Source organism: Barbus barbus (assembly GCF_936440315.1).
Source record: "Barbus barbus genome assembly, chromosome: 11".
In the NCBI taxonomy this organism is placed as follows: domain Eukaryota; kingdom Metazoa; phylum Chordata; class Actinopteri; order Cypriniformes; family Cyprinidae; genus Barbus; species Barbus barbus.
Genome location: NC_136739.1, coordinates 3,757,505 through 3,781,740, shown reverse-complemented (window position 1 = coordinate 3,781,740; position 24,236 = coordinate 3,757,505). Strand labels below are relative to the sequence as shown.

Here is a 24,236-nt window from a genome sequence, read left to right as displayed (position 1 = left end):
TTCGCACAGAAATATAAGTAAATTATTTTACAAATATCATTTAACATCAACTCTAAACCTTCAGTGATTTAGTTCAGCAAATGCACCCTCACACAGGGCAGTGATTATATGGCCTTTGATAATTCTGTATTACCCCAGTTATCACTCTGTTTCAAGAACATGAGATTACATAATCACGTTCACCTCTGTGTCTACACCAATCTGCTGCCATTGATTACTAACACCTGTGATTTAACTCACAATATATTTTGTCATTATAACACTGCTATATGTTGTGAGAAATTAATTTGGTCTCCACACTTTATTGGCATGTTGCTGGATTGTAATTACCAATTTTATCACCAGATGACTGGTATATAATGAATTGTGTGCATCTATGGTAAGATAACATCAGATGTACCAAGAAGAGGAGATGACCTCGGTGTGAAAGCAACATTGATCTATAGATGTTTCCTAACAGGGAAAATGGCTGGGCCAAAACCACGTATAATTACTCTGACTAAGCGAGAGGGTCAGGGCTATGGCTTCTACCTCCGAGTGGAGCACGGCGAGGAGGGTCACCTGATCCGAGCCCTGGAGATGGGCGGCATGGCTGAACTGGCCGGTCTGAAGGACGGTGACCGCATAGTCAGAGTCAATGGAACTTTTGTGGACAATTTGGAGCACAGCCAGGTTTGATGCTTTTGAAAATCGACTTTCTGTAAATCCTGTATTATTTATTTCAATATATTTTATTGCAGTAGTTTGGTGGTAGACCTAGAGGTTTGTCTTTTTCACGGGTCAGGTTGCAGATTTGGTGAGAAAGAGTGGGTTGAGCGTCACATTGCATGTCCTTGGAGAAGAGGCATACAAGACAGCCAAAACCAAAGGTGTGAATCTTGCTGAAACTCAGTCCCAGTCGGGTCAGAGCCAGCCCACCATGAATGGAGTGTCTGCACCAGCCGCTAAAGCCAAGCTTTGTTATCTGCAAAAATCCAGCAGTGGATTTGGTTTCTCCTTAAAATCCACCAAAGGTAAGCCAAATACTCCCATAGCCAGATCCTTAAGTAACATCATAAGATATTTTTAACAGTAATGCTTATTTGGGCCAAGAACTGACTACTTAGAATAGACCATCTGACCAACATTTAAAGCAGCATGTTTGATTAATTTCTATATACCATTTAGAGACTTAAAACGTAAAGGTTTCAAAAGAAGGGTTTGCAGTAATGCCATAGAATAACCATTTTAGGTTCCTCAAAGAGCCTTCTCAAAAGATGTTTTTTTGTTTGTTTTTTCTTAGTTTTAAGAACAGTTTAATAATCTGAAAAACATTTCATCTGAAGGGTCCATGGATGTTAAAGACTCTTAATACCAAATACCTCATAAATGCCAATTTAATAAACACACACACATATATATATATATATATATATATATAGTCTTTCTTTTTTTTTTAGAGTTGTAAATACAGATTGTTTCACAGCTATAATACAGAAAACAAAGCAGTAAATCATTGGTAAATCCTGTCATTAGGTTTTTCTCAAAAATTATCATGGCGCGCTAAACGGATTAGAGCTTGCCAGCTCAAGAAAATCTTTTCCAGTGCTGTCGTCAATAAGCGAATGATCATCCAAGGCTGAGAAAGTCAAACATTAACTAATTTCTTAGGCCTGTTATGGATAAATCAACCAATATGTTTATCATTGTTGGAATTGTTTCAGATGACACGTAAGATTAAGTACTAAACTGAGTTATTTGATCGAACCCTGTTTTCTCTCAGGTACTAAGGGCGTATTCATGACAGAAGTGGCGTCTGGAGGAGTCGCTGATCAGGCCGGTGTGAAGCTGGGTGATCGTATAGTGGAGATAAACAGTGAGAATGTTGAGAGTCTCTCACATGATCAGATTGTGAAAAAGGTAAATTAAAAGTATGCCTTTATTCTAAATGCAATAACTTGTGTCTAACAGTACCTTTTATCACCAATTTAAGAATTCAGTAGCTTTACCATTTTAGAAAAGCTTTAAAGAATTCTCTCATCATTCACTCATGCTCATGCCATTCCAAACCTTTATTTTGTGGAACACAAAAGATGATATTTTGTAGAATGTTGATAATCAAACAGTTCCAGGTCCCATTGACTTCTGTGCTTTTTGTCCATGCAATGGAAGTCAATGGGACCCATAATTGTTTGGTTCCTAACATTCTTCAGTATATCTTATTTTGTGTGCAGCCAGAATGGATGCTGATGAAGACCTTCACTCTGCTGTTTTACCCAATATCAGTGTTTGAGGAAAATATAATAATAATGATGTAGTCTCATTGTTATTGTAGGTAAAAGCAGCCGGGGACAAAGTGATGCTTCTGTTGGTGGATGAGGATGCCGACAAATTCTTCAAGAGCAAAGGCATTCGACCAAGCACGGCTCATGCCACTGTCAAGCACCTCCCGCATAAGCCACGCATTGCAGACATGACCAAGAGAGCAGATGGTTATGGCTTTCTCCTGAAGGAAGATCCTAAATGTGCAGGTAAGGGTTTACCATGGTGTAGAAGTCAGCATGAAATACAAATTTAGCCTACAGTATTGTGTTATCAAACTGATTTAAGGTCCTGTCAAATTTAGCCTAATTGCAGTCTAAATTAAATCTGCTTCAGTTGTTCAAAATATAGTTTAAAAAGAGTATTTGTGAGGCTCTCCAAAAGTACCAAAAGTTATTTTCTGAGTATTATGTTCTTGTCAGATCTTGTCTCGGTGGCTTATCTTTTGGTTCCTGCTGAGGGAAATGTTATAGCAGTGCATATGTATCTGACCAGCCAAGAAATGTAAAAGAGTTGTAGAATTTTAAATAGGTCACATGCTATTTATTCATTCTTTTGTAAGTTTTAAGAATTTCATTCTTTATTTTATGTCATCCAAAGGTACTTATGGCACACTAATTGCATAGAAGTCTCTCTGGAGCAACCTGAGGTAAAGTGCACTGCTCGCAGGCATGAACTCAGGGGAAATACAGCAGGGCTGTAATTTCCTGGATCCCATGGAAATTTGGTGTTAGCAGCTCTGATTCACTTTGCATTACTTTCCTTTATTCTTCTGTTTATTGTTCTCTCTAGCATGCTGGTGCCAAATTAATTTACTGAGGTTTATTGCAGTGTAAAGGGCAATGTGTTCATGCCAGATAATTGACATTGGGTAACTGGGATTCAGAGGAATTTTGATGACACTGTTCAGTGATATGCAAAGGTTATCTACTGAAATGCCTTTAAAATGCTGTAAACAAAAAGAAGTTAGCATTTTAATATGATTTAATATCACAAGATGTTCCTTTGTACCGTAAATGATGTATGCAAATTATTTTACCATTCATATATATATATATATATATATATATATATATACAGCAGTGGCATTCCGTCCATATAAGCTGTGAATGCACCGCATACCCAGGCCGTCTGAGAGAATGAGTTCACAGGCTAATTAATATAAACATGATTATAAGTTGATACCGTATCATTTGAGATGTGACTTAAAGCTTAATAAAGCGTTGGCATACGTAAAATTATTATCTGTTGCTGTGATTCAGGATTGTTGCACGTTCTGGAGGTAAGCTGTCCGCGAAGCGCTCGCCCAAGCAGAAAAATGCACTAGCTGTTGCTGCCAGATCTCGACTGCCGAAAATGACATTGTGTTTGATGCAAAACTAACTCGATGAAATCATATGAAAAAAACATCATATAATTGTATATTTTCATGCTTTCTCAAGCAAAGCAAATTTTGAAAGTCCACTAAAACATATCTGGTCATAGACAATGTTGAAGATGTTATTGTCAGCATGTCTAAGTAAATAAAAAAAATTAAAAAAATAAAAGTTTATAAAAATGTATATCAAATTTGAAATAATAACAAACATCAGGAAAAAATAGGAAACAATACCTTTGTTTTCCGTATACTTGTGTGCTTACAGTTAAAGTCCTTTTTTTTATTTTTTTTATTGTTGTTTGCAACGTTATTTGGCAATATTTTAAAGATATTATTATTATTTATATTATTTATTTTTTGGTATTTTACATGGGACTATTATTGTCATCCGGGTGGGAGTTTTAACTCACTGGAAAAAAAAAAATTAATTCAGTTGATGCAGAGACTTATAGACCTTGGGAATCCCCCATCCCCCCACGCTCTGAATATTACCATAACCTAACTACGTTATTTGGTGGTTTTTACTTGGAAAATCAGCTGTTTTCTAACATTCGAATAACTATTAATAAACCCAAAACGATAGAAGAAGGATTTGAATTAAATTAATTTAATTTACAAATAGTAGGAATGTGCATACTGGATCAAGGGGGGGGTTTAATGTCTAAACCGCTGGCCACAAAAGTGAGTACACCCCTGAAATGTGAAAATGTCCGATTTGGCCCGATTAGTGAAAAAGTGATAATGTCCGATTTGGGCCCGATTAGCCATTTTCTCTCCCTGGTGTCATGTGACTCGTGAGTGTTACAAGGTTTCAGGTGTGAATGGGGAGCAGGTGTGTTAAATTTGGTGTTATCGCTCTGACTCTCTCATACTGGTCACTGGAAGTTCAAAATGACACTTCATGGCAAAGAACTCTCTGAGGATCTGAAAAAAAGAATTGTTGCTCTACATAAAGATGGCGTAGGCTATAAGAAGATTGCCAAGACCCTGAAACTGAGCTGCAGCATGGTGGCCAAGACCATACAGCGGTTTAACAGGACAGGTTCCACTAGCCATGGTCGACCAAAGAAGTTGGGTGCACATGCTCAGCGTCATATCCAGAGGTTGTGTTTGGGAAATAGACGTATGAGTGCTGCCAGCATTGCTGCAGAGTTTGAAGAGGTGGGGGGTCAGCCTGTCAGTGCTCAGACCATACGCCGCACACTGCATCAAATTGGTCTGCATAGCTGTCGTCCCAGAAGGAAGCCTCTTCTAAAGATGATGCACAAGAAAGCCCGCAAACAGTTTGCTGAAGACAAGCAGACTAAGGACATGGAATACTGGAACCATGTCCTGTGGTCTGATGAGACCAAGATAAACTTATTTGGTTCAAATGGTGTCAAGCGTGTGTGGCAGCAACTAGGTGAGGAGTGCAAAGACAAGTGTGTCTTGCCTACAGTCAAGCATGGTGGTGGGAGTGTCATGGTCTGGACCTGCATGAGTGCTGCCGGCACTGGGGAGCTACAGTTCATTGAGGGAACCATGAATGCCGACATGTACTGTGACATACTGAAGCAGAAACTGGGCCGCAGGGCAGTATTCCAACATGATAATGACCCCAAACACACCTCCAAGACGACCACTGCCTTGCTAAAGAAGCTGAGGGTAAAGGTGATGGACTGGATAAGCATGTCTCCAGACCTAAACCCTATTGAGCATCTGTGGGGCATCCTCAAACGAAAGGTGGAGGAGCGCAAGGTCTCTAACATCCACCAGCTCCGTGATGCCGTCATGGAGGAGTGGAAGAGGCAGCCTGTGAAGCTCTGGTGAACTCCATGCCCAAGAGGGTTAAGGCAGTGCTGGAAAATAATGGTGGCCACACAAAATATTGACACTTTGGGCCCAATTTGGACATTTTCACTTAGGGGTGTACTCACTTTTGTGGCCAGTGGTTAAGACATTAATGGCTGTGTGTTGAGTTATTTTGAGGGGACAGCAAATTTACACTGTTATACAAGCTGTACACTCACTACTTTACATTGTAGCAAAGTGTCATTTCTTCAGTGTTGTCACATGAAAAGATATAATAAAATATTTACAGAAATGTGAAGGGTGTACTCACTTCTGTGAGATACTGTATATGTATATATAAAGTGCTATATAATATCATATCATATTATATACATACATACTGTGTATATATATATATATATATATATATATATATATATATATATATACCTGTATATATATACAATTTTTCATAAAAAAAATTTAAATAATACATTAATAATTAAATTGGTTAAATTCATATTCTTAATTACAATCAATAAATACTAACTTACTTGCTGAAAAGATAAATTAGGATGACCATACATTTGCTTTTTCAAAGACATGTCTTGACTGGGATTTCTAAAATGTCAAGGATTTGGCTTTGTTTTTCTATTGACAGTCCTTATACAGTATATGTACACATTGCTTTGAATGTTCCCTGTAGATTCCACCTTCTTACCACGCTTGGTCGATTATTTGTTATGTTGTTGATTATTATGTTTGATTCGTGTCGTATTTTGTTTTCTGTCTCAGGCCATTATATTGGAGAAATAGACAAAGGAAGCCCTGCGGAGCGAGCGGGACTGAAGAATATGGACAGACTATTGGCTGTAAATGGACAGGAAATAAATAACTGCAGACATGAACAGGTGGTGGAAAAAATATCACAACAAGGAAGCAATTGCTCCCTCCTGGTGCTGGATGCAGAAACAGAGAAAATGTACAAATTGGTGAGTCCTTTTCATTCACTAAGATAGCCGCAATACAGCATTGATTTGAAGCATTTTTATTGATACTGAAGAGTACACGGTTACTGCAAATGTAACATTTTAGTCTTAGATTACTTTCTTTATTAAATATGCAATAATATGTTGAATAGGGTAGTGTTTCTCCACTTCTGTACTGGGAGGAAATGAGAGGATCCCCACCCAGATATCCTGAGCATGAAGCTGAAGCCATACCTGCTCCAGCAAATGTGGACCACAAACCCAAACTGTGCCGGCTGGAGAAAACCGCAGCTGGATTTGGTTTCCATCTCAATGGCATCCAGGGAGTTCACGGACAGTACATCAAAGAGGTGGGCTCTGACAAATGACCTGTGCTGACATTTCTAGAATGTTTTCCTTTATAGGTTCAGTTTTTGAATAGGCTCAGAAGAGTTCACCCAAAAAGTCTGTCATCATTTACTCATTCTCATGACATTCCATGCCTGTATGACTTTCTTTCTTCAGCTGAACACAAAAGGAGAATTTTTAAAGAATATCCCAATTATTCTTGTCTATTTAATAAAAGTGAATGGGGACTGGTGTCTATTAAGCTCCGAAATATCAGAAAGGTACCATAAAAGAATTACTAATGTATTATAAATGTTGTCCATAAGCCTTATATTCCAAGTCTGCAATAATAATAATAATAATAGATTTATAAATAATATTAATTCATTTATTTATATTTGAATTGTATATAAAATTTTCACCCATTTGAATTCCAATCATTTAACATTAACAAACTAATACATATAATATGATTCATATTGGTCAGCCATACATAAATAAAGCAAGTCATAACTAGATTTCTATATTAAACTGAATCTGTTTTAAACACACAATAACCAGGTTTATAATTTATCATTAATAATTCCAATTTGATTTAATCCCATATATTTTAACTGAATATTGTTTGTTCCACGTCTAGCCATATTTATAAATATTAACCATGTTTATACTTTTTAACTAAATAAATTCAGTTGTTCTATTTCATGTCGGTCAACACGCCACAGTATGGGAACAAGGGTAGTGACATACCTAGGCTTGAATTTGAATTAGATTATAATGAGAGCATCTCTGACTCCACTGAGGCAGTCAGTGTTGAAGGAGTGCCTGTCTGAGTTCCTCAAAAAGGAGAAAGTTACAGTAAGGTAGGGTCAGAGACTGCTTGGCCTAATGGCGGCAACCAGTCAGTTGCGTCACATGCGCCCATTACAATGATGGTTAGCAAAGTCTAAAATGAGTCCATACAAGAATGGACAGCGACTGATTCCAAGAGACCTGGATTGTCTTCCAGCAGTCAAGTGGTGGCTCTCAACTCCAGGCCTGAAAGAGGGAGTCAAGCTGGCCCTGTTATGTTCAAGGGAGACCATAACAACAGATGCCTCACAGGCAGGCTGGGGTGCTGTCTGGCGAGGCAATCCAGTACAGGGAATATAGGATGCCTCATGGATAGGAGAACACATAAACCTCTTGGCGCTGGAGACAGTATTTCGGCCCTTGATCCATTTTCTTCCTCAGCTTCAGGAGAAGCAGGTGATTGTTCGTTCAGACAGCACAACAGTCGTGTCATACATAAATCAACAGGGCGGCGTACGTTCAATATCCCTACACAGGAAGTTCAGGGATCTCCTGTTATGGGCACATGCTCGAGGGGTGTCCCTGAGGGCTGTACACTTACAGGGAGAGGACAACGTAGCAGCCGTCCTTTGGTCAAGGGGGGGTCCCAGGCCAGGAGAATGGTGACTTCATCCAGCACTGATACAGGCCATCTGGCTTCGTTTTGGGAAGGCCAAAGTAGATCTTTTTGCCGCACAGGAAAATACACACTGTCCCCTGTGGTATTTCATGGTGGGCCCCAGAGGGCCCCTAGGGGTGCATGCTCTGGCAAACAAATGGCCCCCAGTACTCCTGTATGCATTTCCTCCTTTCCCACTTCTGCCTGCAGTCCTAGCCAAGGTGAGAATTTTGAAGGCCAAAGTCCTGCTGGTGGCACCAGATTGGCCTCAACAGTCATGGATGCCAGATCTAATCGCTTTGCTGAGAGGGTCGCCATGGTGTCTCCCAGTCACACAGGACATGCTGTCTCAGGCCCAAGGTCAGATCTCCCTCCCGAATTCAGGGAAGTACAGGTTGCACGTCTAGCCACTAGACGGGAGTCAGCCAGGAATCTTGGAGAAGCAGTTCTAACCACTTTGCAGGCAGCCAAAGCCCCGTCTACAAGGCGGCTTTATGCATCTAGATGGGAAAGGTTTTCTAGATGGTGTCAGTCCATGGAGATGTGAAGTAGATTCAGTCCTGTCATTTCTCCAATTTCTGCTGGAGACTGGAATAACAGAATCAACCTTGAGAGGGTATGTAGCTGCTATATCTGATTGTCATGAAGACTACGGAGGTAACACAGTTGGGTTTCAACCCCTTGTCAGGCGTTATCTGAAGGGGGCTCGCAGACTGCGTCCATCTCGAGCTCGGCTAATTGCCTCATGGGATCTGGGTATTGTCTTGAAGGTTCTGACAGAACCACCTTTTGAACCGTTAGATGAAATAGGGATGGAATTTCTCACATTGAAGACCGCTTTTCTTTTGGCTGTTTCTTCAGTTAAGAGGGTGAGTGAAATCCATGCCTTCTCCATACACCCTGCGTGTTTAAGATTAAGAGAAAAAAGGCTCATCTATTTCACTTCTTCCAAACCCCTCATTTCTGCCAAAAGTTCTGCCACGTTCCTTTGTTTCCAGGCCCTTGGTGCTAGAACCCTTCCATCCACCTCCTCACAATTCAGCGGAATCAGCAAGACTGCATCTGATCTGTCCAGTCAGGGCACTGAGAAGATACATCTCTTGCACACCGCAGATAAGGCATAGCAATCAGCTATTCGTCTGTTATGGAGACTCTGTACAAGGCCAGGCGGTGTCCAAGCAAAGGCTGGCAAAATGGGTTGTCAGGCTGATAGAGCTAGCCTATCACAGCGCAGGGATGACTCCTCCACAGGGAATGGTGGCCCACTCTACAAAAGGAGTGGCTGCCTCCTGGGCATTGTTTAGAGGGGCATCTCTGGAGGATGTGTGTACAGCAGCTGGTTGGTCATCATCTATGACATTAGCCAAATTCTATCGTCTGGATGTTGCTACGACAGTCGCATTGACTGTCCTGCAAACAGCAGAACAAGCATGATCTGCCTTATATAGACAATATCAAGGTGCTGGAAACCCTCTGATTTAACTGTGTAAATGACAGGAAAACTAATAAATGTTCTGTTAGCATGAATTGGTCTCCTGAAAGCTCATCCTTAGCGAGGCTGACCCATACTGTGGCGTGTTGACTTCATTCACGGAACTAGGTTACCTACGTAACCCATCATTTTCACAATGAACAGAATTATGCTGATTTATTTTATTTTTCAATTTCAGTGAATGTGGTTTGAAAATATAAATTTTTAAATAAAGTTAAACAGATGTAATCGTTAGAAACGAACTATGCCATGATTTGTTTGAGTGCAGAATTTTTTCTTACCTTTTGCATTTATGTATGACTGACAGTGTAATCCAAATGGCTGGAAATTTTATATGTAATTCAAATACAAACTTTAAGATTTTTTGAGTTTATGACAGTTTTGTCTGAGAATCTGAAGTTTTGATGGCAATTTGATTTATTTTCTGGTATATATGAGAAATAAGAAAACATATTTTTTAAATGAATGAATGAACGAACAAATGGATAGATCCACATTTTCAGTGATTAAGGAATTGATTTTAGTTTTGGAATTTGATAGATTCACCCATTCACTTTGATTATATGTAAACAAGTGGACATGATATTCTTCCTTCAGAACATAAGGTTGAGTAACTGATTTTCATTTTGGGGTGGAATAACCTGTTAATGTGTTTTCTCTCAGGTGGTGAAAAATGGAGCAGCAGACAGAGCCGGACTGGAGGATGATGACATTGTTGTGGAGGTGAATGGGGTGAATGTGGAAATGAGCACACATGAGGAGGTTGTGAACCTCATCCACAAGAGCGGGGACACGCTGGTCTTCCTGGTGGCTGAGAGGACGGCCTATGAGCACCTAAAAGCACGAGGGGTCGCCATCACCCCTCAGCTGCTGGATAAAGAGCCCTCCGCAGATGTCCCAGCACCAGCCTACGCACAGGAGGACGAGAGGAAAGATACAGGAAGTGACGATGAAAGGCCGGCCACTCCACCTGCTCAAATCCGGTCAAGGGTCAGTACTGCTTTTCAGCATTTCTAAATGTTTTCAATATTCACAATATACCTCACAATACACAATACTAAGTTTTTCATTTGTCATAATTTACTAAAACTCATGTCATTCCAAACTTGTATGATTTTCTTTCTTGTGTGGAACATAAAATACATTTTGAAGAACTGTACACTGACCATACCTTTTTTCATAATAAAAAAAGTGAATAGGAATCTTGGTTGATGAATTAAAAAATGGAGAAAAAAAAGCAAGTATCCAAAAATATATTTCTAAATGTAGTCCATAATCATCTACGTATTCATCGAGTCATCATACATAACACAACATAACTTTGTGTTTGGAATGATATAAACATGAGTAAATTATATGAATATAATTTCAGTGTAAAGTATGCCTTTAAACTGTTTGATTCAAAAGTTTATTCATGTATTTATTTAAATATACATTAATAATGCTTTTCTTACTCTATGATGCATTAAATTAATCAAAGTACAGGAAAGATGTTTATAATGTTACAAAAGGTTTCTATTTTAAAGAACTGTTCTTTTATTATTATGCATCAAAAAATCTGAAGGAAAAAAAAGTCCACAAAAAATCAACATTGATAATAATAAGAAATGTGTATTGAGCTCATTAGATTTCTGAATGATCATTTGACACTGAAGCCTGGAGTAATGATGATGAAAATTCAGTTTTGCCATCACAGGAATAAATTACATTTTAAACATTAAACTATTAAACATCTTTTTAAATTGTAATAATATTGTGCAACTTTACTGTATTTTTGATCAAATATATTTATAATAATATAAGTCTTGGTGATCATAAGAAAAAAATCTAGTGGCAGTGTGTATTGTGATAGCCTTTCTTTTGTCATATTCTGAGGTAAATCTGTTATCAATTCCTTTAAAGATACAAGCCATGACTAAATACTAAAAGAGCTACTAACTAACTTTTTTTGCACCCTAGTCATCGTCGTCTTCATCCTCTTCATCGTCATCATCTTCAGCATCACATGTGAGTGAGGACGAGAAACTCTGAGGACACCACACTTCTGTACCAACAGATACTTCCAATACTGTGATTTAGTGACAGGTTGATGCACTTACCTGATCAACTACTGTACAATCTATTAAGAGGGGAGATGCCCCTTTGAACAAGAGACTGTAAGATCAATGATTAAAGAATATTTTCGATGTGTATTTACATATAGTAACAATATCAAATGTAACATATTATTTCTGTACTGCTTTCATTGGGATCTACAACAACAATGATCTATTTTAACTGGCTTTTTTATGCTTGTCATACATGAAATATAAAATTACAAGTAGTCATGGTCCTTCAGGAAATGCATACTCTTCTTGATATTTAATTTATTCTACAGAATGTTTTGTCATTTTCTCATGGATGCCCATTGAATAGAATCTCCTTATTTGGTGTGGTCAAATGTGAAAAATTATTCTTACTATTTTAAAGGTGCATTCAGTAGCTCTTTAGCAAGTGTTAGCAGCAGTGTAAGTACCTATAACCGGTGCTTGAAGTGGAAAAATGCTGTACGGATACACTGATAAGGATAAAATCAGGTGATTTGCACTTCAACATGCAATGACAGATTTGCATTGTAGGCTACTTATAGATCATGTATTATTCATGAAAATCATGAAACGTTTTACACATAAAGAAAAATAAATGTCAGTCAAGGCAAATCAACATCATGAAATAAAAATTATAAAAAACTATATTTGTAATATATATATATTTTCTGTTTCTGTGTCTGGTCGTTCTGGTGCTCAGAGCTCTGTAACGTTGATCAGACGGTAACAGTTCAAAGAGGGAGTGTGCTGGATGTGAGGGGTCCAGAGTGATTTTACCAGCCCTTTTGCTCACTCTGGATAGTACAGCTCTTGAAGAGTGGAGGGGGTTGTACCAATGATTCGCTCAGCTGTCCGAACTACTCTCCGTAGTCTTCTGAGGTCAGATTTGGTAGCTGAGCTGAACCAGACAGTTATTAAAGTGCAGAGGATGGATTCAATGACGGCGGAGTAGAACTGTTTCAGCAGCTCCTGTGGCAGATTGAACTTCCTCAGCTGGCGAAGAAAGTACAACCTCTGCTGGGCCTTTCTGACAATGGAGTCAATGTGAATATCCCACTTCAGGTCTTGGGAGATGGTGGTGCCCAGGAATCTGAATGACGCCACTGCAGTGACAGTGCTATTCATAATGGTGAGTGGGGGGAGAGCAGGGGGGTCTTTTTACCGACAGTGGTTTCTGGAAGTATTCCTGGGCCCATTTAGTAATGTCAATGACAGAATCATGCCGATGAGTCGTTTGAGGGCACAAAGACCATGGGCATCCAACAAAGGTCTTCGGCATTGTCCCTTACACACAGAGATTTAACCAGTTTCTCTGAATCTTTTGATGATGTTATGCACATAGAACATAGATCATGTTCTCTATGTTCTATTGAGAACAAAATATTGGCTCATGTGATTTGAAAGTCTTTTAGTTTTCATTTTATTCAAATTTAAAAAACGTCCCAACATTTCCGGAATCCAGGTTGTATGTATGTATGTATGTATATATATATATATATATATATATATATATATATATATAGAATACCTATTATAAGATAATTCAATGACAGTTTGAACGGTTTAAGTCGGCAGTCCAAAACAGTGTACAAATCTACTCACCATACAGGCATAAGCTCACTGCAAACTGAAAGAAATCGTGTAATCTGTGTTTTGATATTTCTCTATGCACAATGTAACAAATTGTATCATCAGTAAGTCATGGCAAGTGATTCTTTTACATTACTTTAGCTCATCAAAATAAGTTGAGCAGTTTTATATAAGTTATAGCCCATGAAAGTTGTATTAAATTACATGAAATTTAACTTGATTTTTCAGATCGGTTTAATGCCATTTAAGTTGAAATGACTTGGAAAAACTTTAAGGCAGCAACTTACAAAAACCATTAATTCGCTTTTGGAAAACGTCACACTAGGCAAATTTAAGATTTCATCAAGATTTTTTATGCCAAAATTTTGGCCAAAATTGTACAGTGTGCGCCAGGCTTAAGATGTAATGTATTATTAGATTAATTGGAATGTTAAGGTGAAGTTGATAATCAATAAATAATGATTGATCTGAATAATAAAAATGTTTTATATGTATATATTTGCTGGTAATTTGTTCTCATACACAGATGATATCCCCCAATAGTATTGATAAAATAATAAATGATGCCATATTGCCTCTCTGATCACCAAAACTACACTGTTCAACATATTCAGGTCCCTTTTTAAGCATAAGGCGAGTTAAAATAAATATTGTTAAATAAAAAAGTTAAATAAAAATTGGCCCATTTATACAAGACTCGACAACTAAATTCCAAGCTCTTCTGGGTTTACTCCATTAATCTCTTCATTCTTTTTTGCTCTCTCAAGATTTTACAGATCTAGATAGTGTTTGTTGCATACACGCAATACAAGCAATCTTGCACAACTTTGGCATCATAAGAGCCCCATCCATCATGATAATGAGACAGGAGAAAACTCACGCCTCTTTTGTACAAGGAGCATCTTTACCCACCCTCCCAAAGAGTGGAAAGTGTAGCCTCCCAAAGAGAGGAAAGTGAAGGCAACAGATGCTTCATCAAACCTTTTTGCCCCAGGCAGCCAGCTACCCACAAGAAGCACCCATGTCTGCAGGGTTCCAACTGGGATTACCCGTTTCTGTAGGGGACCCAAAGAGAAGAAAGTAGCAAAAACCTCAAACTTCTTTCCCAGAGAGATCATGGTTTCTACAAGGAGCACCCATGCCTGCTTGTTCCCAACAGAAAAGAAAGTGGAAGCAGTAGAAGCCTCAAAAATATTTTTCACACGGAGCACCCAGTCCGTTAAAAGTCCCTCCATTTTAAAAAAATTATATTTTTCATCACGGGGCACCCCATGCTGCCTTGTCGCCAGAGGTAGTGCCCAAGCATGCAGCGTTTCCACAAGGACCAGCTGTGCCTACCTCTTGCCACAGGCAACAACTTTACCTGCCTCTTTCCTCCATTGAGCACCTATGTCTGCCTCTTTAGCACAGCAATAATATTCCCAGTGCAGTCGAAAGAGGCTGTGCCCATGGAGCACAGAAGATTTGGTTGGTCCCTCCTATATACAAAGTTCTGGCATGAAACTCTACACGGTGCAGTCTGATAGATCTAACTCAATATGACATAATGACATCATTATCACGTCACAGCTGATTGGTTCTCTCCTGCATCGGTAGCCAATGAGCTGTTTGAAATCATTTGTATTATTTCAATACATACTTTAATCTCATCCACTTTTCAGTTCCCAGACCCTTCATGTTGACATCTCATGGTAAAAGCGATGTGCTTTCATGTACTGTCTATGGAACAATTAAAACACTTTTAATTTGATGAAGACATCATACTCATGACTCTTCATAAAACACAACTTATTCCATCGATCTACTGAATGTACCAATAAAAAGCAGTGGAAATGTTTGAAAAAGCCTTTTAATGGAAAGCTGAGCTTCCTGTATTTGAACGGAAATCCAAGACAGTTACATCTCTGGCACGTAGACATTGCCTTTTCAGTAGATCAATGGCACCCAACTGTCTAACACCAAAAAACTAAATATTTAAAGCCAAATGTACATATATTCTTAACCCCTTTCTAGTTGATGTGATTTCATGAAGATTATGACTCTCGCTCAATAGAGTCTCCACTTGTGAATCATTGCATTTCTTAATGAGATATGGAATGATAGTAATGATTAACCGGTCTGAAAGAAAAACAAGAGTCCAACAGTCCACTGTAACATCACTGGGTGTTGCCGAGATATAGATCTGATGTCTATTAATGATAAATGATAAAAGACGGCTCAGGACAAGGGTAACTGATTTCATGGTAAACAAACGAGTGAGAGCATTTAGTTTGTTCACCTACCGTGGTAAACATAATAACACCTGGTATGGGGGTATACGATTTTGTCCCCTCTATTAATATGAGTATTTAAATGATACAGCAAATCAGCATTTTCTTTAACCCAAAGTCAAATAAGCACCATTTCTGGGCCCCTCCTGATTCAGGAAATACAGACCCAATAATGCTCATTATGGGGCAGAGGCGTAAAAGTCCTTCTAAAAGGAGAGGCAAAAGAAAGAGACACTTTAGTCCTAGGAGTCTCTCTCTGATGAGGTCACAGGTTCATGTGCTTCTCAGGTGCCTGTTTATGGGCCAGGTAGAGGAAGAGGATGCTGGAGAGAGCACTGACCAGGAAGATCACGTCAAACCAGCGGTGGTAGAAGTTAAACTGCAGTTCTCCCAGTACTTCCGTCACTATGGTGCGGTACTCTAAAGGCATGCTCATCCGCATCAGGAGCACAGACGACACAAAATACATGCCCTACAAACAGACAGCAGAAAGTGTGGAAGAGAGAGACAGATGTGTCACATCATTTTGTATATGAGGAGGATTTTCAAAATATTAGTGGGATAAGGAATCAAAAACAGTCTTATTCAAAATCACCATCACTTATATCCACAATACTGGAACCAAACGATATAACATTTTAATATATCTGGAACACATATTGTGAAGTGAATTCAGAATTGGAACCGAAAAGTTTCTTTATGATTCATATATTACTGTCTATGTCATATAATTCATGAGACAACTGATTTCCAATATATATATAGAGAGAGAGAGAGAGAGCAGGTTTAAAAAAAGTATTATTCATTATTTCTGCTGGGATAAAAACAAAAAACACTAAACTGTTTTTACACAACTGTTCAAAAGTCTGGGGTCAGTAATTTGTTTTTGTTTTTTTACATTTCTGAAAGTCTCTTATGCTCACCAAGTGTTTTTTTTTTTTATAAAGAAATACAGTAAAAACAGTAATATTGTTATACATTGTTAAAATTAAAAATAACTCTTTTCTATTTGAATATATTTTAAAATGTAATTTACTCCTGTGATGCAAAGCTGAATTTTCAGCATCATTACTCCAGGCTTCAGTGTCACATGATCCCTCAGAAATCGTTCAAATATGCTGATGCAAATATGTTCAAACTTTAAAAAAAAAAAATGTATCATTATTAATGTTAAAATGGTTGTACTAGTAAATATTTTTTGTGGAAACTGTGATACATTTTTCAGCTTTCTTTGATGAATAAAAAGAATAACATTTATTAGAAATAGAAATAGTTCGCAACATTATAAGTGTCCTTATTAATAATTTGTATATCATATCAATTCTGTTATTAATTACTCACCCTCATGTCGTTCCAAACCTGTAAGACCATTGTTCGTGTTCGGAACACAAATTAAGATATTTTTTATGAAATCCGTGAGCGCTATGACCCTCCATAGACAGCAAGGGCACTACCACGTTCAAGGCCCAGAAAGGTGGTAAGGACAGTCATATAAATTCATTGAATAATGTTGTTATTTTTGGTTTCTTTGCGCACAAAAAGTATTCTCATAGCTTTGTAAAATTAAGGTTGAACCACTGATGTCACATGGACTATTTTAATGATGTCCTTACCACCTTTCTATGTCTTGAACGTGGTAGCACTCTTGTTGTCTATGCAGAGCCAGAAAGCTCCTGGATTTCATCAAAAATATATTCATTTGTGTTCCGAACATGGACGAAGGTCTTGCTGCTTTGGACAAACATTAACAAAACCAATAGTAGTTTTTTTTTATGTCTCACCATGATCTGAGCCAGGACGAGCACAATGACATTGGAGGACTTGTTGCTGGAGATGGCACAGAAAAACTGTGAACAAAACGTGAAGAGATTAACCAAAACTGCTTTTCATGAGCTTTAAGCATCATCAATGCTTCTCAGAAACTAAATTCAAACAAGACCATGTTGCATTTGCTGAAGAAAATAATCTCCTCCCTCTACACCGGCTGAACCAACAAGCCTACGCACACGTACAGTAATATAGGACCGTTTCCCCTTAAGTGATAAGATTGAATGAGAAAAACACGTTCATCCTTCATTACCTTGGTGAGTGTGATTAAAAGGCCTCGTATGGACGTGACTATGATGATTCCCACCAGGATAAAGGAAATGTGCTGAGACCAGAACTTGACCTGTGGGAAAACAAAGGTTTAAGTTCTTCTTCACATAAATTGCAAGGCTTTATCCATTAGAAAGGGATGAGCAAGACTGAAGCTGGACACAGATTACATGTTTAAGAGGCTGAATCATTACCTCCTCATGGGGAAAGATTAAACCGTCTTTTAACAAACTGGGGAACAATTAACTGCCAACCAAAGCAGTAAATGTCAGTTGACATAGCACACACAATCACAGCATGTATATACAACCACAGTCAGGAGTATAAAGTCTATTAGAGTGGATACAAAACAATTATCTACATGAGTGTGGACTAACAAATGTAGTCATTAAAAAAAAATAAAAAAATACTATCATTAAATAAGTAAACAAACAACTGATATGATAATTTGTTCTGCTGTGACAAAGCAGCGCTAACATCTGATTTGTCTACGGTTTTATATATTGGCCAATAGAGGGCATAGAAACACAAGAAGGAAGACTTACCCACGAGATAAAGAGACATTAAAAATGTAAAGGGGTTTTATCAGCAAAAAAACATTACATGCACTATTGTTCGAAGGTTTGGGAGGTTGAGAAAGAATAAACAATGAGTCTAATAGTCTAAAAGTCTAATAGGGAAGCTTAAAAGAGATTTAGCTAGCCAAAATATATAAAGCGGTGTAAGCTGATGATGACAACATACATCAAACTGAATGCCGAGATAGTTGACTGTGATCTCGATTCCTCTCGTCACGGGGTCAGTCTTCCCCACACGGTCAAACACTATGTTTATCGTGGCCTAAGATGAATACATTACATTATGTCACTGATTAAGACACAATCTTACAATGGTCTATAATACATGCCAAACAAAATTAGCAAAAACAATTCCTACCATGAATATTTTCCACACACAGTAGATGGAGAAGAAATACCCTAAGAAGTTGAAATATTTCCCCTGAAATGTTTTTGAGTATTCTATCCGTTCCTTGGGATACAGAGACATAAAATCATAATACAGGTTTAAAATGTACTTTTATTTATATAAAGGATTTCAACACATTTTGACCACAGAATTTCCATGACTATACTGTGATTACTGCATATTTACTGGATACAGGAAAGCAAAAAAAACTGATCAACTATAATTGTTTATTTTTAGGATTTTTGTTCATTTTTATGTCTGTCCTGGAAATTACAGGCCAGGTTTCACAGACAGAGCTTAGACTAAACCAGGATTAGGCCATGGTTCAATTAGGACAATTTTTTAAACATGCCTTAGAAAAAACATTACTGGTGTGCATTTTGAAAGTGAAAAAAGTGAAAGTGAAGTGACATATGGCCAAGTATGGTGACCCATACTCGGAATTTGCGTTCTGCATTTAACCCATCCAAGTGCACAAGTGCTTCTTGATCATGGTGTCTCCCCTGCCAGGTAAGTTTTTGAGACAAAATAAAGGCACTGATATATTTTAAGATCAGTCAGAGCAAGTTTTTTTCAATTGAAACAGCTCACACTTACATTGTAGTCTGGGATTAGGTTTAAGCCGTGGACAATGTTTTAATTGCCTGATACAGTGGGGGAAAAAAATTATTTGATCCCCTGCTGATTTTGTACGTTTGCCCACTGGCAAAAAAATGATCAGTCTATAATTTTAATGGTAGGTTTATTTTAACCGTGAGAGGCAGAAAAAACAAAAAACAGAAAAACGCATTTCAAAAAAAGTTATAAATTGATTTTAATGAGTCAAATAAGTATCTGACCCCTTCACAAAACATGACTTAGTACTTGGTGGCAAAACCCTTGTTGGCAATCACAGAAATCAGACGTTTCACCAGATTAGCACACATCTCAGGAGGGATTTTGTCCCACCCCTCTTTGCAGATCCTCTCCAAATCAATAAGGTTTTAAGGCTGAAGTTTGGCAACTCGAACCTTCAGCTCCCTCCACAGATTTTCTATGAGATTAAGGTCTGGAGACTGGCTAGGCCACACCAGGACCTTAATGTGCTTCTTCTTGAGCCTTCCCTTGTTGCCTTGTCTGTGTGTTTTGGGTCATTGTCATGCTGGAATACCCATCCACGACCCATTTTCAATGCCCTGGCCCTGACAGTACATGGCCCCATCCATCGTACTTTTGATGTGGTGCAGTTGTCCTGTCCCCTTAGCAGAACAACACCCCCAAAGCATAATGTTTCCACCTCCATGTTTGACGGTGGGGATGGTGTTCTTGGGGTCATAGGCAGCATTCCTCCTCCTCCAAACACGGCGAGTTGAGTTCATGTCAAAGAACTCGATTTTGGTCTCATCTGACCACAACACTTTCAACCAGTTCTCCTCTGAATCATTCAGGTGTTCATTGGCAAACTTCAGACGGGTCTGTACATGTGCTTTCTTGAGCAGGGGGACCTTGTGGGCGCTGCAGGATTTCAATCCTTCACGGTGTAGTGTGTTACCAATTGTTTTCTTGGTGACTATGGTCCCAGCTGCCTTGAGATCATTGACGAGATCCTCCCATGTAGTTCTGGGCTGATTCCTCACCGTTCTCATGATCATTGAAACTCCACGAGGTGAAATCTTGCATGGAGCCCGAGTCCGAGGGAGATTGACGGTTATTTTGTGTTTCTTCCATTTGCGAATAATTGCACCAACTGTTGTCACCTTCTCACCAAGCTGATTGGCGATGGTCTTGTAGCCCATTCCAGCCTTGTGTAGCTCTACAATCTTGTCCCTGACATCCTTAGACAGGTCTTTGGTTTTGGCCATGGTGGAGAGTTTGGAATCTGATTGATTGATTGCTTCTGTGGACAGGTTGTCTTTTATACAGATAACAAACTGAGATTAGGAGCACTCTGTTTAAGTAAAACTTAAAGCTTTTTATAATTTAAATAAAACTTTTTCTTTTTGTTAAATACCTTGGTGGCTTGCAGGTCCACGGTCTCCAGGAAAAGCTGTCTACTGAGCTCCTCCAGAGCATCCACTTCCTGCTGGATCAGAGAAAGATCTGCAGTGCCACGGTTAAGAAACAAACATCGCGGAGAGGAGGCTGTGGTCCTAAACTAGTGCATCACAACCCCCCAAAAAATAGTGCTCATTGAAAACAATGAGCAATATTACTAAAAGAAAATACAATCCAGAATGCATATACATATGCAGTTATAGCCAAAATTAACACATTTCAATGTATGACTTTATGAAAATTATTATTTGCTTTTGTAGATGCATTGTAAAATCTAGGTTCTGAACCATAACCAATTGAGAAGCATTGTTTGTAGCCAGCAGGTTAACCAATCTACTTAACATGCACATCCTCACACATACACACATTATTTACTCCCCATTAGCTAATGATTTAAATTAGACTGCTGTGGCAGTCATCCAGGAGAGAACAGGAGTTAAGTGCTTTGTTCACACACTTAGGGCACAATGGTGATGAAATTTGATCTCAGTGGGTTTCTTCTAAATGAGACTGAATGACTAACTCAGGACCTGTACTATCAGCCTGCTGCCTCAGATGAACTGGCTCATTAAGGATACTCTCACTGCCTGATGGTGAGGAGGTCACACTCTTGATCATCCCCCAGAATCCCGTCTGTTTATTCTGCTCCTCTCCACGCTGGTACATCTGCCTTCTTGTCATGGCAATCCTACAAAGAGACATTAAAAAAATCTTGTTGTTATGACAAAATTGAAGAATACACTACTTTAGATTCATATAACATGCATTAATGTAGAGTCTGAAAGATTGTTTTTTTTTTTTTTTTTTTCAACAATGTTTTAACATAAGGTTTTCAAAATAATAAGGATAATGTGACAATGAAGCCTGCAGTAATGGTTGCTGAAAATTCAGCTTAACCATCACAGGAATAAATTACATTTTTGAAATGTATTAATAGAGAAAACACTTATTGGAAATTGTAATAATATTTCACAGTATTACTGTTTTTGCTGTGTTTTTATAATCAAATAAATGCAGTCTTGGTGGACAAAAATAGAAACATTTGAACAGTAATGTGTATATATAGAGCAATTTATTTCTGTAAATCTTTAATTTTTTTGTATATTTTATCTCTAAGAATAAAATGATGTTTATGCTAATTACTACTGCATTATTTAAAAATTCAATAAGCATTTTGAGTCTCTGTGTCAAACAAACAAACAAATAAATAAATATGATTGTGATTATTCCCCTGTCTGATTGGATTCTTCTCTTTACGGTATACCTTTTCTTTTTACTGACAATCATGTCGATAGTCTGAAGAAGCCTTCTTTCCAGGGCCAGGATATCACTGTCTGTCACATTTCTGAGCAAACAAACCAAACAAACTGTATAAAATATAAACAACAGGCTTTTCTATGTGTTATTTTATGTGTCTAAGAGCACAGATACCTCAGGAAATATGACATGTATGTATAAGGGCAGTTCACAGCACCAAAGCCAGACAGCAGAGCCATCAGTGTGACCCCAATGACCCCCACACGACTGATCAGCTGCTCTATGGACAGAATACCTGAGAAAACAAGAAAAAGATTCATTATTTATTGAATCATTGGTGCACATTATTCCAAATATAACAAATGATTGTTCTCAAAATCTACTAATTTTTCATATACCGGCCAAATATTTGTTTTTTATTTTCTTTTCTTGCTAAATATTATGTTACATTCATAAATACATATATAGAAAAGTTTGACGTTGCCTACCGTGTTTTGGACTAAGTATAGGGAAAGGATCGCCCAGTTTCCAGAAGAAATACATGAATGTGAACCAGACCACACATGAAAAAAGCAACCTTTGTCTCTGCACTGTAAAAGAGCAAACAAGAGTAGGGTGCATAAGCAAAGTTTGACCAATTTAAAGGAATAATTCACCAAAAATTAATATTTGCTGAAAATGTACTCGTTCTGACGGCACCCATTCACTGCAGAGGCTCGACTGCTGAGCAAGTGATGTAATGCTAAATGAATCTACATCTACATCTTTTATTTTTAGCAAACGTCCATTTTTGGGTGAACTATTCCTTTAAACAAACAAATGAAAAAGCTACAGAATACAAAGAGAACAAAATCTACTTACATAATCGTATATTACTGACCACAAAGTAGCCAATGTAGAAAGGCACCACAAATATCAGAACCAGTAATATTACATACAAATTCAGTTTCCAGTGGAAATATCTGGACCTGTTTAGAAAACAAACAGCATGTGAGCATCTGATGTACAGTTATCATCACTGATTTGATCAATGTAACTCACGAATACTTACGTGCTGCTTAACACACCGAGGATCTCAAAGATAATGAGCTCAAACATAGTGCAAGAAAAGGCAAACGTGACGGAAAAGACCACCTGCACAACATACTGTCGAACCTGAGGAGGAATTGAGACACACCTGGATTATAAATACAGAAAGTCAACACTACTGGTCTGAATCTACTCTTATGCACAATACCTCATAATCTTTAAACAACTGCCTCATGAAAAACAGCCACCCAAAGCCAAAAAACAACACCTGTGGAAACAAAATCAGTGTTTAACACATCCTCCAAGCGTGTGAAACACATAAACATGTTGCATATTAATATTTAACTATTTTAAATAATATTGTATTCTTTTATCAAAAGTAAAAAGACTTTAAGGGTATTTTATTTTTATTTTTTAGGCATCTGTTATAAACAAAGACACCTTTTAAGTTACTTAATTGTTGTTTTATTATTCATAGCATTTAACCTTGGTAACGTGTTGTTTATTGTACAGTGAATGAAGTATTTGTGTTCGCTTTGTTTATGCTAATATGCATTTATTAATAAAAGAGAGATAAGACTTACCTGAGAAGTGAACATAATCATCGAATCTACGAAGAACGACATGATGTAGCGTGTAGTTCAGATACAGAAAATGAGAAACGCGCCCTCAGCTCATTATGTTAAAAATGCTCTGTTAATCCAGAAGAAACAAATATTGAACAGAACAACTGTCCGACTGAGCTGTCAAGCTGCTGACGTCATGACAAGGGTAAAAAGGTTTTCCGGCGCACAGTAATGTCATCATCAGTTGGCTCATAATTCGACCGCTAGAGTGCGACACCACCTTAAAACATGATTAAAGAGCCACAGAATTTTTTTTATTATTATTATTGTTGTTTATTAGTAGCAGTAGTAGCATTAATAATAATACATGTGTAATTATTTATTTATGTACTAATGCTTTGCCAGTGCAGAGCTGCTATTTTACTAAGAGAGACCAAAAACAACAGAGAGCGAGAGAGAGCCATGGTGTGTGACTGAGGCCAGGGGCTGGGGGTTTCATTATTAAGATGGAAAGCCTCATCAGACTGAAGCACATATGGAACAGAGAACATGGGAGTCTTGGCTAAATCACATCCTGTGAAAGCTGTCGCCACACAGCAGTCCCAATGGCTTGGTCCCCAACAGATTACACTT

General features: G+C 38.1%; 2 protein-coding genes across 3 annotated transcripts; one reads left to right on the top strand and one right to left on the bottom strand.

The window, feature by feature from the left end:
- Positions 1–465: 465 nt before the first annotated feature.
- Positions 466–11,738, top strand: LOC306877048 (Na(+)/H(+) exchange regulatory cofactor NHE-RF3-like; the record flags this gene model as incomplete). The annotated part of the gene is made up of 8 exons (XM_079428571.1): positions 466–672; positions 785–1,013; positions 1,763–1,899; positions 2,315–2,510; positions 6,245–6,441; positions 6,591–6,788; positions 10,371–10,697; positions 11,667–11,738. The coding sequence occupies 8 exons, from the start codon at positions 466–468 to the stop codon at positions 11,736–11,738; spliced, it is 1,563 nt and encodes a 520-aa protein (XP_079284697.1).
- Positions 11,739–15,215: 3,477 nt separating this feature from the next.
- On the bottom strand, positions 15,216–23,810 carry LOC306876881 (Golgi pH regulator-like). 2 transcript variants are annotated; one of them, XM_079428322.1, is made up of 14 exons: positions 23,622–23,810; positions 23,246–23,305; positions 23,060–23,163; positions 22,870–22,976; positions 22,497–22,598; positions 22,183–22,303; positions 22,016–22,096; positions 21,330–21,439; positions 20,708–20,796; positions 18,688–18,780; positions 18,496–18,591; positions 17,735–17,824; positions 17,436–17,501; positions 15,216–16,126 (listed from the first exon to the last, which is right to left on the bottom strand). In XM_079428322.1, exons 1-14 carry the CDS (start codon positions 23,661–23,663, stop codon positions 15,920–15,922), a joined length of 1,368 nt encoding a protein of 455 aa, XP_079284448.1. In that variant the 5' UTR covers positions 23,664–23,810; the 3' UTR covers positions 15,216–15,919. The 2 variants fall into 2 exon arrangements, with proteins under 2 accessions (XP_079284448.1, XP_079284449.1); XM_079428323.1 differs by lacking the exons at positions 18,496–18,591; positions 18,688–18,780.
- Between the last annotated feature and the right edge of the window lie 426 nt (positions 23,811–24,236).